At 36.0% G+C, this 14776-nt stretch overlaps 1 protein-coding gene across 1 annotated transcript in view; it reads right to left on the reverse strand.

Moving 5' to 3' along the window:
* Nucleotides 1–14776, reverse strand: part of LOC100548026 (myelin transcription factor 1-like protein) — a 138474-nt gene that overhangs the window by 87256 nt on the left and 36442 nt on the right. Inside the window, 2 exon segments of the mRNA XM_031552259.1 lie at nt 25–795; nt 798–1001. Coding sequence (XP_031408119.1) covers nt 25–795; nt 798–1001 — 975 coding nt within the window.

Here is a 14776-nt window from a genome sequence, read left to right on the forward strand (position 1 = left end):
ACATACGGTATATAGAAATATTACCTTTACCATAATATGGCTTTTTGACATGGCCGTCACTGGGTTTAGGCTTCCTGTCATCCCCAGAAAGTTGTCTTGGAGATTGTTCCTCAAATGATCTCATATTATCCCTCCTTCCAGCTTCCACTGCCATTTTTTCTCTCATGGCTTTTGCTCTCTCAGTTTCCAAAGCAATTGCTTTCTCAAGCAGGGTTAAGTTACCTTTTGTCATATCAAACACTTCTTCAGACCTATCTGAAGTAACAGAGGTGGTATCATCGTCTCTTTCGTGACAACCATCCTCCTTTGCACAGCTAGAAAAAGTCCTAGATCTGGGGCTCAACTGTTCTTCAAGCCTCATTAGGTTCATCATATCAGAGTAATTCCGGTCTGGTGTTCTTCCTTGGAAGTCATCTTCTTGCCTGACATGCTGACGAGTGTTCATGTTTTGCTGTTGATTTCTTTCCTGTGGGTTTGTCTCACTGAGTTTCCTAGCCAGATCAAAACACTGGTTCCTTAAGCACTCCAAACTGCTGAGACACACCTCTTCATCACTCTCCTCCACCATTTTTTCCGTAAGTCCATTGTTCACAGGCTTCCCTAACATTACAAAGTTCATATTCCTATTATCTTGCTGTGAAGTATTGTCTGCATAATTTCTATCATTAATGTTTTCTGATAGCACTACACCGTGTCCTTGTGCTAGTAATTTAAGGGAGTCCACTGTTTCCCTAACAACATCACTGTCTAAGTCTAAACTCAGCTCGCTTTTCCGACCAATATTTTCATTTTTGCACTATCATCTTCCAGACTATTAGATGTATTGCTGTTCATTTCTGATTCTGTCCTGGCTCTGTATGCTGCATCCTCAGCAATTTTGCCAAGATTTAACAATGACTTGGCCACCAGTTCATCGTAATTATCATACTCATCATTATTGTTATCGTCTTTTTCTGTGTCTTGCATTATTCGAGTATTGTGACAATTCATTTGATGGTCTTCTGCATAAAAAACAGAAACAAAGAAAGAAACAAAGAAAGAAAGAAAAAGGAAAAGAAAAGAAAAAAAGTGGCTACAATTGGAACTGTTGTTGCAATCACATGGACAGAAAACAAACTGCATGTCAGATATTGTTAATTACACAGCAATTCTATTCAACTAAGGCCCATGTGCAGTTAAGTTTTATTAAGTGAATTTCTCTATAGTCCATAAGGCTATTTCTGTTTTTCTGCTATTCAAACAAATTTATTTCACAGTACTGATAAGATAAAAACAAGGTGTTGACTGCTACTACTGATAAAATATTATGGCATACAAACTTCAGCTTCTCTTTCTCATCTCTAATTTTAGTTTTATGGGGTTAACTGCAACCATATTACTAATATAACTGCCTAGGTTTCAAATGTTTCTCACTTCTTTATATTCTGTAAATATGGTAAATGGGAAAGGAGTGAACACTGCTGGTTTTATTCTCTTAATGATGAATAACATTCACCAGAAGAGAAAAAATATACACCAAACAGGAAACACATCTTTTTTAACATCATACACATCATTAACAGTAGAACCAATCACTATATGCTAAGACCAAAATAACATTTTACTTAGTGGATCCAACAGCAGAAATCACAATCTCTTAGTTTAATTACATCAACTGTGGAGAAGTACAAATTTTAAAAGAATTGTTATATGAATGGAAGATAAAAGTAATTATATGCATAATGCAATTTTAAGTTAATATGCTAGTCCAAATTATATGGTCATACATGTATGGTAGGGCTGCTATCTAATACCCTGTGCAGTCTAACTTGGAGGTGCAGAGGTATCATGTCTTTTACTTAGCTTTGATTTAGCAGCTGTTGAAAAGTACGGGGAATATGTATTAAGACTGAACCAGTGTGAGGCCCTAAGGGTGAGATTCATTTCACCTAACTTTAGACATGAGTAAGGCAGGCATCTGTATCCCAGTAAGCTGCTCGATATTCCTGTCCTTGATCAGTAAAAGAGGCAGACACTATAAGGGTATAATCCACCTGATCTGGCTAAGGTATCTTCCTCAGAATTAAATGCATTACTTACTAAAAGTGCCTGTTTCTCTTCACTGACAACAAAGGGGCTCAGAGCAGATGCCTACCTTAAAGATATCTGTATTTGGTCAGATGAATATCATCCAGAGAGCACTTTCTGATATCTCATGTTCACTCAGAAGTTATGTTATTATTAGACCCGTTCTTAAAACAGATATACATTCACCATAGCTTACTAACAAATGTCTCATAAATTTTACTTTTGATTGTCAACTACTCAAGCAATATTTAAATGTTTAGCATCACAAACTGAAAGGAAATTTCCTAAGTCTGTTATTATGTTGACGTGTTATGCCAGTTTTTCAATCTATTGCAAACTCAAAGAAATCAGTAGAGATCCAACAATTAAAACCTACTCAAAAGCTAGTCCATCAACTTGCTAATATAATATTTCTGCTCAGATGTATTTGCATCATTGGTGCACCTAAATATACAGCACTTTCTACAGTGTGACTTTATGTTTTGGGCTAAGCAAAACAAAATGGAAAAAGTTCAGCTAGTAGGTGGCTTGTATACTAACATTTTGATCACAGAAAAATAATTTTTATAAAAGTAACTTTCAGGTCAGTGGACAAGAGAGTAAATCAGAGATTTAAATACAAAGCTCAATAGCACAATAATTAATATTTCAGCCATAAGATAGTATTGCTTCTACACAGTGGTTAGGGATCCTGGGATGATAGTAGGCTGTAGTTAAGTAGCAGACCTGATAGATGACTAGCCTATGTCTAGGAAAAAGAAGCTCTATATGGAAGTTACTATATATTACCTGTTACCCATTTGAATACAATGGGAGGCTAATTAGCAGGAAGGCATATTATGTTGTTTTCACATAACAAGATGTTCTTAGTCAGCAGTGAGTTACCTATTTATCATTAAGGTTGGTTTTGTTTTAGTTGCTGTTATTCTCAAGATAATTATTATTCATATTCATGTTTCTACTAAAAATTACATATATCTGAGTATCAGTTTTTAATATTAAGGGATGTCACTTATGCTTCCTATGTGAAAAAAATTCACCTGAATGTCTGCATAGAAGTAGGTATTTAAGCATTACTGGATAATTAGTTTGCCTTATCAGAAAATCAAATTTTTCAATATACTAGTGATCATTTTCTAAAGCAAAATGTACAAACAAGTACCCCATTTATTTAGATTTAAGACAAAATCTACTGCCAAGAAGATTGTTAAGATTGCATTTTTGGGCAGTTCTTGTAATTAGATCTGATTGGCAGTTAGATGTAGAAGAAGGAATATCAAAGTAATTAAAGAAGCAGTGCCTCCAAGCTTAGCATGAAACACAGAGAAAAACTGATGAAATCAGCCCAAATTTAACAGGATACTGAAATAAAGCACGGGGAAAAAATATGTTTTCAAAAGCCATCCAGAGAACTGTTCAGGTAAGAAGTGACTACTCTAGGCCAATCCTAAAATGTAAAAAAATAAATAAATTTGAGGGTTTGTTTTCTACATAAATGTTTTTGTGTTTGCTTTTACATGAGTAAGAGTCATGTAAATGATTATCAAGGGAGGAATGTGTTATAGCTTGCCTCCACAACAGTAAAAAGTCAAAATATGAGTCACATACTGTATGAATGAAGACATGTAAATTCCTTTTGAGTAGGTGAAGCTGGGTGAAAGCTGTAACTATAATATTTTTTATTCTGTTTGGTTATATCCTTTTCAGGGTTCCTGCCCGTTCAGTCCTAAAAAGAAGAAGAAAAAAAGGTGGTGGAGGAGAAAGGTGTAAAGCATGAATCCTGGATGAGAGAGGCAGGAAAACAAAATATTTTAATCTAGATTCATTCCTCCTCTTTCAATTTTTGTCCTTTTCTTAGATCTGCTACTTTCTTTAACAACTATTTTTCATACATTTCTTATCACTATGAAGCAGTTAATTCCAACAAATACATTGTTATGCATACTGTATCATCTCCTCAATAATAGTCTGTTGTATGCTGAGCCTTCTGACCTGATCTAGTGAAGCATCCTTGTCACTTGTTTATTAAACTAAAAGTTTAAGTAATAAATTAGATTGTGTCTTAGTTCACTTCCACAAAATATGCCAGCCTAGCAGTTCTGTGAACATATGTGTCTTTTATTCAGCTGCGTAAAATCTAATCTTGATTACACTTCATGTTTCTATGCTCCCTTAGATGTAACCTGTAACTTCTACTAACCTTTACATGACGTTATTTAATGGTTGTTTGTTAAATGACTGCAAAGTATGTAGGACTAAACAGCCTAATCTATTCCTTACAGAACTTTTAGAACCACTGACTCAAATTACATTTTTTTTATTTGGAGAAGCATCCGAGTGTCTCAAAAAGAAACAACTCAGCTAATTAGGTGAAGAGCCGCCAGTAAGATTTGGGGTTGCATGAAAAAGAAATATGCAACACAGTTTAAAACAAATATTAGATTATTTTAGCCCTCATTCCCAGAATACTATGACAATTTAGTAATTAGTGAATGCAAAATTTGTTTTGTTTATCCCCCAATAGATAAAACAAATGTCAGACAAATTATAGTGAGGAATATGTGGAATAGGTTTAAGAGCTGGAAGTCTTCAGCCATCTGAATAAAAGTGTACTCTTGTATTGCAGTAAAAAATAAAAATGTGGATAATTTGATTTCTTATTACACCTTTCATCCAAGGATCTCAAAGCACTTTACAAACATTATATTAAAAAGCCTCACAACACCCCTGTGAGGTAGGTATTTTAAGCCCATTTTACAGATGGGAAGTTGAGATACAAAGCAGGTGAGTGACTCTATGTCATACAAGGAGTCACTGGCAAATAAGGGCTGTAGCCTCTATATCCGTGTTACCTCCTTTTGTTTCTATCATTTATTTATGTGAACAACTTCTTTACGGAATAAATGGCTTGCTATGATTTTAGTAGTGTAAGGAGTAATGCAAAATGGCACCTTCATTTTGAGTATGATTATATATAGCATTAGTTTGAGAGATTCTGCAGAGAGAGGCAATGATACTTCAGTAATAATAGCAACTATGCTCCTATTGAAGACCAAAGACTTCTGAAACGAGAATTTCCAAATCTGTGGTCTGTGTATCAAATTACTCAATTTCTCCCAAGCATGGGAAAACACGATGTCTAACAAGCTGAATCTACATGTGGTCATATAGGCTTCCCGCCCAGATGGCTTCATTATCCATGCAGCATCACCTGTTGTAGGACACTTCACTGCTCTTGCTGCTGCCTCTTGTTAGTTCCTAAGTGCTCAGCATATGTTACTACTGTGCTGCCATTTCACTCTTCTAAGCTGTAAAATGAGGTACATGCATATTTAGCAAAACAATCTTGACACAAATTCCAAATCTTACACGTTACATCATCATATGGGATAAGGTTCTTTGTACATTGAATGTACAGTTGAATGGAAAAATCTTAAGAGTAAGGAAACTGAGAATGTGGAAAACTTAGTGAGCTTACAGCAACTTCTGAAAGGGTTTTGGTTTCTTCTCCACTCCACAATGAAGAAATAGAACACATATGCAACTCTACTAAGCAAAATTTCTAGAAGATTGAATACTCCTATTGATATGAGATTTGGACCAGAGCACAAGCCTTTAAATTTGCCTATTTGAGGCACACACTGAAAAATGAAGTTGGCCTCATGCAGTTTTTCATATCTGCAACAATTCCTGAAATTCTTTTACACTGCTTTAGGTAAAGACCGAAACAATTTATCTTTACAGTTTCTGATTCCTTTATGGACCTTACATTACCTACTGATAGCAAAAAGAAAAAAAATAACTGTTCACTTCTGTATTTGATGCACTTCAATTATTACATTAGATGTGTGTGTGTGCGTGTGTATCAAAATCCACCCCCTCAGATTGCTACACTTATAATAGTTATAATACTGGGCTTTATTTCTTTGAGTCTCCTGTAATAACTACAATATTCAAATAATAACCAATGCTCAAAGTAAAATAAATTAAGAATAGGAGTAATTAGTCATGGCAAGGATGGTCTGAGATAAAAGAACACAGCACATCACAGTAGGATTCAGTATTATAAAGAAAGTGCAAAGAATACAGAGCAAGCCTGTACAGACATTCAAAAATTGAACATAGTTTACCGGCTTACCATGTATTTTCTTCTTCTTTCTTTTTTCCCTTGTTACATTTTGAAATTCTTATTTTCTATGTGTTCCACATTTTATCTTGTGCCCACTGGAAAAATAAGTACTACTATTTTTTTCTCCTAAAGACTAAAAGGCACCCTTACGGATCTGAATTATTCTATTTGTTGAGGAGTGGTTCCTGATATACAAAAGCATTCCTTGTTTTTTCTTTTTTTTTGGTATTAAAATATATTTGAAATAGAAACAATTAATATTGATAAAATACTTTGGCACAGAAGCATTTTTGAAGATTTTGGTTTCCACACAAAGCAGTGTATTCTCATCTCAATGCATAAGTATATAATCAATGCCATTAAAAAACTCTTTTTTCTTAACTTAAGCCATTCTTCCAGCCTCTTATTATGCCTCTTTTATGTTAGACTTCCATGATTAGCATTCTAATCTCTAAGTATTCACGTGAATTATTGGTAGAAAACAGAGGTTCTTGGGTCATTCCCATTATTCTGGATCATCCAGAAGAATGAATTTACAACATATTTTTTAAAATACGGTTATTTGTTAATCATCCGCATCTTCCTACCAAAAATACACTATGAGCTACTTGATATAGGTATAAACTCTACAGTTTTGGAAAAGGATTCTAGAGGCACTTGATGAAGCTTCTTTTACAAGACCACGTCTCTGATATTTTTATTTCTAGTGATAGATGCACAAAAATTTATTAAAAAAAAAATAATCTAATTTCTGGCCCATGATGATGTGCTCAGCTTAGGATTTCTTCTTTTCATCTCAAGATACTTCTTGCCCTTCTTTGATCTTAGAGCTTATCACATACCTCTGGATGTCATCTGGTCCAACCCTGGCTGAAAAAAGGGCTGACTTAGAAGTTCTTAAGATTTTCAGGGCCCTGTCCAGTCAGTCCAGTTATGAATAGTTTGCAGCATCTGCAGTATTTGGTATCAAGGCACATGTTTAGGTTTGAGAAGGAACTCATCGAGAGTACCCATGATCAGAGATAGATAGATTGGATTTGCCAGGACAATACAATTTAACCAATGAAACCCCTAAGACCACACTTATTTGAGGACCATAATTGGGCTCAGTCAGTCCTTAACTTTTGTAACCTGATTCACAATGTTACAAATAATGAGGCATCTTTAGCTGATGGCTGGTATTCGTTTCATCCTATTTTTGCTCCCCAGGAAGTATATATGAGGGAAAGGAGATGCCCTCTCTCATAGATTCATAATGACTCAGTAGAGTACAGCAATTTCTCCCTTTCTCTCACGTTTCCAGAACTCAGCGGGGCAGCACACAATGAAGCAGCCAAAGCTATTCCCCAAATGCTGAGATACAGCAGAGAGACAGCAGGGGAGCAGAGGAACGGCTGTACTGATGGGAGAACAGCCACTAAGACAACTCTTGATATGGAGCTTCTCATGGAGCTACTGCAATGGCTTCTCAGGAGACAGCGACCCCTCTCTACATCCCTCTCCAATACAACTGTTTTGCAAAAGATGTAGCCCAGAGAACATGTTTTATGTTCATAAACTAATATTTTCTTTTTCACATACAAATTTGAGAAATACAGGTTGGTTGGAAACTGTTACTGTAGGCATACATAATCTGTTCTCAATAGTGTTGTTCAGATATCTGACTCAATGCAGATGTCCATACCGAACATGTTTTCAAGTGAACTAGCCATCCAGATTTCATCTACAGGCAGTAGACAAAAACAAACATGCATCTCAGGATGTGATTTATCTTATCCTAAGATAGGGATCTGAAATATATTGGCTGAATTATTCCTTAAAAGTGATTATTTTTCTTGACTGGCTATAAATGAAGTTGATGGGATGAATTCTCTTCCAACTGTTTTTACTCAGAGCTTTTAAATTGTTCTTTGCTGAATTTTAACAATATATCTAATATGACACAGAAGGAATTGCAGGGAGGATGGAATAAAGGAGCTACCCAAAAAGAACCATCTTGAGATTGTAAACGTAGACAAACTTATATAGGAAAAGGCTGATGGGGTATTATAGATGCTTTAGATGGGATGGATACTTGTGACTGCATGAATTATGTGGACTGAGATGCATCCTATTGGATTAGCCTGACCTACCTTATAAGTTTAATTAATTATATTTGACTGTGCTTGATTATGCAGATTATGTTAATAATCTGATGTAACTGCCAGAGGAGATAGAGGCACATCTCACTGAGAACTGCAAAATGTAATATCACTGAAATTTCTTCTTCCTGTCTCTCCTTCTACGCCCTCAGTGATTTCAGTGGCAAAGGATCTGGAAGGATAAAGATTTCTGTGTGAATGAGTGACAGACTTCGCTTCATTTGAAACATAAAATCCTATGCTAAGTGGTCAGTTCCTTTTTCCCTTATCACTTTATTTAGCTTCTTCACCTACCTCTCTCTATTCTCCTGTCTTTTAGTGACAGAGTACAGTGAATAACGCCATAAAACAAGGAGAAAGTAAATACAAAGTGGAATTTGCCATTCAGGTTACAGTCATTCTAGTGTAAACTAATCAGGGGCAGGACAGGCGACCAAGCACTGACATTTAATTATTCATACTGTTAAACTTCAACTTCTATTGAAGCCCTGGCATGATTTTGATTTGAATAATCTAGCATCCTTCCAACAATGTCCAGGCACAGTACAGTGGTACTGGTTAGGGATCATTCCCAGGAAGCAATCCAGATGTGGTCATTCTATTTTGGAAGGTTGAAGAGTAACTATATGGACTCAAGCCATGCTGCAGCGGCTGGACACAGTATTAAATAAGTAGACCTGTTTTATGGCCTGTTTTATTCACAGACATAGATGTAGTCTTTCGTTACTCCAGCTGAAGAGAAGTGGAACAAGGTAAGAAAGTTTGTAAGCACACTGTCAGCTGGAATTTCAAAAAGAAAAAGGAATGGAACTTCTTATTGTAACCACGTTACTCTAAACAGTCAATGTCAATCATGTACACAGCAGTTCTCACAAAGCAGAAGATGGTGACTCCATGGTGCAGCCAGCTCTCAGCTAGCTATGGAATCTTTACATGTTTTGTTATTTGCCATTTATACTATGTAAATGAATGGCTTGTAACACTAGACATGTTTAGGATAGAGACTAGAGTACCAAAGATCAGTCAAATGCTGGAAACGTTTGCTGTGGTAACAGATCTATAATTTTTTTTTTTCTGTTGCTATTGTATCTGCAAGGATTTTTCCACTTAGGTTGTTCCAACTGTCTTCTCACCTCAAAAACGCAAGTCAACTTAGAAAATAAACTATCAACTTAGAAATTGCCACTTCCTCTTTCATGAGAGATTTCCTACTGCTGTTCAGATCTGCACTGGAATGTGTCCTGATGATGAAAGATTGTCTCTCATAAAAAGAAAACTTTTGTTGGAGAAATGCAACCATCTACATATTTACATAAATCTGTATAAATTTCTAACTAAAGACATACCTTCGAGCTACAATAGCAGTGGTTTCATAGACTAGAGCAGTGCAATCTCAGTGCATGACTTCTCTGCTGGAACTCCTACTTCAGCTGGCTGCATAGAAATGACAAACTTCAAAGTGGATCAGTCAAAGTAACAAATAACCACAGTAGTTGGTTTTCAAGAAAACACACACACAGAAAATCTGCAGAGAGACAATCTGCACAAAACTAAATCCTGAGTCTGAGTCTGGACTCAAGGAACAGTGCAGGAACTGTCTAACTGGAGTTCACACATGAAAGTAAGGTACATGAGATCAGAGTCAATTCTGACTGAAATTACTTTCTTGTCTCCAAGGATTCACAAGGTGAACCATATTGAATTCCCCCAATACACTGTTCTCTCTCAATTATATCTTGTATGATTATTTTCAGTCTCATTAACTTGAATGCACACTGAAGTATCTGAGCTACTTAAGAACCAATGGAATTAATTTATCCAACGTGAATTTTTTCCTTCTGTCATAAATGACGAAGCATGGGACATGGTTTAGAGATGGGACTCAGGCGGTCAGGCTGATCGTTGGATGATCCTGAAGTTATTTTTGAATCTAGACTATTTTGTGACTCTATATCTGGTGTTGTATTATGTCTTCTGATTTCCAAATATTTATTAAATGAAACTACATCAAGTACCTTCATAAAACTCAAATTGTGTACATTGTTTACACACTGCCTCCCTTCTTGGTGATTTGCAACATGCAAATATCAAGCAAAACACATATTTTCAAAGGACAGTTACCTTCTCTTTGGTCATCATAGAATCCCCAAGTTGAAAGGGACTCACAAAGACCATCAAGTCCAGCTCCTGGTTCCACATAGGACAACTACAAAACCAGACCCTATGTCTGAGAGCACTGTCCAAACACTGCTTGAACTCTGGCAGCTTGGGGCCATGATCACTGCCCTAGCAAATCTGTTCCAGTGCCCAATCACTGTCAGGTGAAGAACCTTTTCCTAGCACCCAACCTGATCCTCCCTTGATGCAGCTCCACACTACTCCTAACATTGTTATTTCTTTTAGTTGACTATTTCTAAATAATTACTAATTTTGGCTCATCACTGTTCCAAAGATCAAGTCAAGTTGAATAATCTCAGTTTTCCATGTGATGAATAGTCTCAGAGAATCAACACTTACTTTATATTCTTTTAAATGTGTACTGCATTTCTCTTGTCGTAATTCTACCAATATCAGTAATATAAAATATTATCAGTATGGTATGGTCACACTACTACAATGGACGCTGCATTACATCACATCATGAACTATAGAAAAATGGAAGCAAAAATATAACAACAGAATAGAATGCTCTTCATGTGAGTGTGGATATTTTGTCTAACACTGATCCTGATCAACTCTATTGTAAGATGACCCATGTTTCTTAAAGCTTTCGCACTGTTATTTTAATTATTCTGCACAGTGCAGAATATAGATCGCTGCTTTCATGTCTTCCTCATTTCTTGCTGTTCCAGGAAGGAATGTTAACATATTTCACTTACTCTCTACTGCACTCCCATGTCAGTTTCCTAATAATTTATTTATGCTTTCCTGCAATCCTTTTTTTCCTGCATAAGTCCTTTACTTCCTTTTACACTTGGATTTTTTTTTCTTTCTGTTTCTGCATCAGAAGATCCTCTGGCTTTTGGAGCAATACATCTCATCATTCTATTTAATTGGCATTCCAGCTGGAATCGCTTAACAAAAACAAATTATTGTGAATAGTAGCAGAGATTTCTACACCATTTTCAAATGGAAATTTTCATGTGACTTGTATAGGAATAGTCACATTTCCATTTCTCTTGGTGATACAACTACTTCTAAATTCAAACCTAGGACACACCTGAACTCTAAACCCAAACACCGCAAATACATATCAACTGTTGAAGGCTCTGCTTCTAATTCTCTCCAAATATCTCCAGTCTTAAGAAATTCTTCACCCATGTCCATTTAAGCTTTGAAGAATTCTAGATACTGGCCATTTTCATACAAAAGTTCCCACAGAAACCCAATTTGTCTAATACACAGCAGACAGAATAAGACTTTATTGTAAGCTGTTGCTTTGATTGGCTTGCTTTAAGTTATAGTTGAAGGAAGAACTGTTTCCTTCCTTCCTTCCTTTGCTCAACCCCCTTTATCTCACAGAAAAAAAAACAACATTGTTTAGCAGTACAGTTATTAAGGAACAGAAAACTAAGAGTAAAAGCTCTCCTACTTTGAATGGGTTCACTATCAAATTCACTAAAAAAGTATGCTAGTCACCATATTAAAAGAGTGGATGCAAACTGACTAGGAAGCAGAAAACACAGGAGAACTATATAACTTTCAAGTTATTTGGGTCATGCAAAAATGTACTGCTTTCATTGTACTTAGTAAACAAGGGCACTCACCTACAAGGGAAAAATGTTGTTTCTGATCTCTGCTCCCAGGACTGTTTTTGTATATTAAGCAGTCAATTCATAATATGGTTAGAGTGTTCCCAAAGCAAGAAAGAAATACATAATGTCCTGCTTTCCCAGAAGTACGACCTTCTTTGGTTTGCTGCAGTTCTTGAAAATTTTTTTGGAGGTGTGACAGAGGTTCAGCAGAGTGCTTAAGAGCAATGCTTATCCAAAGCAGTCTCTGGTTTAATTGCTAACTTTCCATGTTGGAAAAGAAGAAAATGTGGTGTTGAACTCCCATTTCACTTCTCACACTCAGCTCAGGTGCCTGAACTTATCTCAGTCCATCAGACTCGTGCTACACCTGTACTCGTGTACTTGTGTTCACACCTGTTACTTTCATTTATCCACATCTAACAAGGAAAAAAATGTAGACATGATTTCTTTTTCTCTTTTTTCTAATTGTAAATGTAGATCTCCCATGAAGTTTCTCTGGTGTCACAACAAGATCGGTACTCTCCCTATTAACACATTAAGACTAAGACTCTCCCTATTAACAATATAGCTTGCAAAACTTAGCTTTTGGGATAACATGACTATTTACCTAATCAACTCACATTAAGTCCTGAACTGTCAGTTCTGTTAGCTAGCACAACTTTTTCTTGCGGAATCAATGCAAATTTCTTTTAAAACAGGAATATTTAGTGCACAGAGCACATAGTATCTGCCATGGATTCCTTGGAAATTACATGATAAAAAAATCCAGTAACTCTGGCATTATGGGTACTTGATGCACTTAATATTACTGTCTACTTTTGGCATTTTTTGTATGAAGTCATTCTGTTCCAAATAATTCTGTGAATTACAATAATAACAGTGAAAAAAGCAAGTCAACTCCACCCCCACATCTTTGGCCTTCCCTAATAACTATTTTACATTCTCTACCAAAGTACTTCAGGTGGCTTCTTTCTCCACATTAGCCCTCTTCGCCCTCTCCTAACTTGATCATCCTTTCTGTTCAGCTAGCTAACTGTAGATCCAAAAGTTTCCTCTCACAGACTATCTGTACAATAAATTAAATCAGAGAGGATCTCCCATTATATAAAATGACTATGTCATCTGCAGCACAGATGACAAACAAGTCTGGAACATCTAGAAACCTGTAAAATGGGAAATAAATGCTTCACAACTCAAAGAATCATAGACTGGTTGAGTTTTTAAGGGACCTCTGGATCTATCTGGTCTAAACGCTGCTCAAGCAGTGACATCCAAAGCAGAGTGTCCAAGAGTCTTTTGAATATCTCCACAGAGACTTCACACCCTCTCTGGGCAATCTATTCCAGTGTCTCATCACCTGCACAGTAAACAAATCACTCCTGATGGGCTTCCTGGTGTTTGGATGAAATTACATACATATGTTTGTAATAACACATCAAAACTTTTTGTTTCTAAGAGTGTTTTTTTGTATGTTTATATTTTTCAATTTAACAAAATTTCTGTGACAGGAGGAATTTGCCAGGACTGCAAAATTTATTCATGAGAATAGATATGCATCAAAAGAAATAATCAATCCAGTATGGACTTTTATTTCAATTTTTTATCCCCTGAAGGACATGTTATAGTGGAAAATTTACCCCTACAACAACCAAATGAGGTTCTCTACTTTTCAGTGTAAAAAATTACCCCTTGTGTTCACTCTTTGGACAAATATTGTCAGTCCGGCAGGAACTATGAATGACTACAACGATTAAAATTTGTCTTCTGTGCTACAATCTAAACACAAGAGTGTTTAGGTAAATAGAAACCTATAACACTCACCAAATGAAACATTTTTTAAGAATCCTTACATCTGCAGTATCAGGAAGGATTCATACAGGGTCTGTACTCTCTGAGATGTAGTACAGTCTGGAAAATGGTATCTTTGAAGCAGCACTGTAAAGGGCAAAGGATTTCAAAGAGAACATAAAGAATTCATTTTTGCACAACCTGTGGGTATATTTCCCAAAGTGCTATGTCCCAGATGTAAGACTTTATACAGCAACATCAGATGATTTTGTTTGCAGATATGGATGCAAAGACCATCCATACTGAGTACACTATTGGCTCTTAAAAGAAATAAACCGCACAAGCAACTAGCCTCTTGGCACAGTTATGCCAAAAATAAAAGATCATTGGAGATTAACTGTTTATGGAGAATCTGAGAAAGATCAGAAATACAGTTCTAAGGCTATAGTACTTTTCACTCTGAATCTCTTCTCCACTCCAGCTAATTTCAGAAATAATTAATTTTACTACATCATCCTGCCAGATAACAAATGAAAGAGGGGAAGTCAAGGATCCACTCTGCATTTATTTGCAGACAGAAGGATGTAAGAGAGATACAGAAAAGTTAGCCTCTATGCACCCACTTCTTGAGGACTGTAATATTTGAGAATACTAAGCAGAACTGCTGAGATAAATGGTTCCTTTAAAGATCAACTTCTCTAGCAAGATTAGATAAAGGTTTAGTCACATATAAGCCTTGAAATGACATTACAATAGTCACAACAACTCAATTACAGGTAACAATGAAGGAAAAGTCAATGAATTAAAAATACAAGTAAACAACCCCATGCACAAGCAAAATAAATTCAGAACAAAATAGCATTAAAATCAGATGCGCTGCTGAATGTTTAGTGAGA

The sequence above is a fragment of the Meleagris gallopavo genome, chromosome 2 (assembly GCF_000146605.3).
Source record: "Meleagris gallopavo isolate NT-WF06-2002-E0010 breed Aviagen turkey brand Nicholas breeding stock chromosome 2, Turkey_5.1, whole genome shotgun sequence".
NCBI classification, from domain to species: Eukaryota; Metazoa; Chordata; class Aves; order Galliformes; family Phasianidae; genus Meleagris; species Meleagris gallopavo.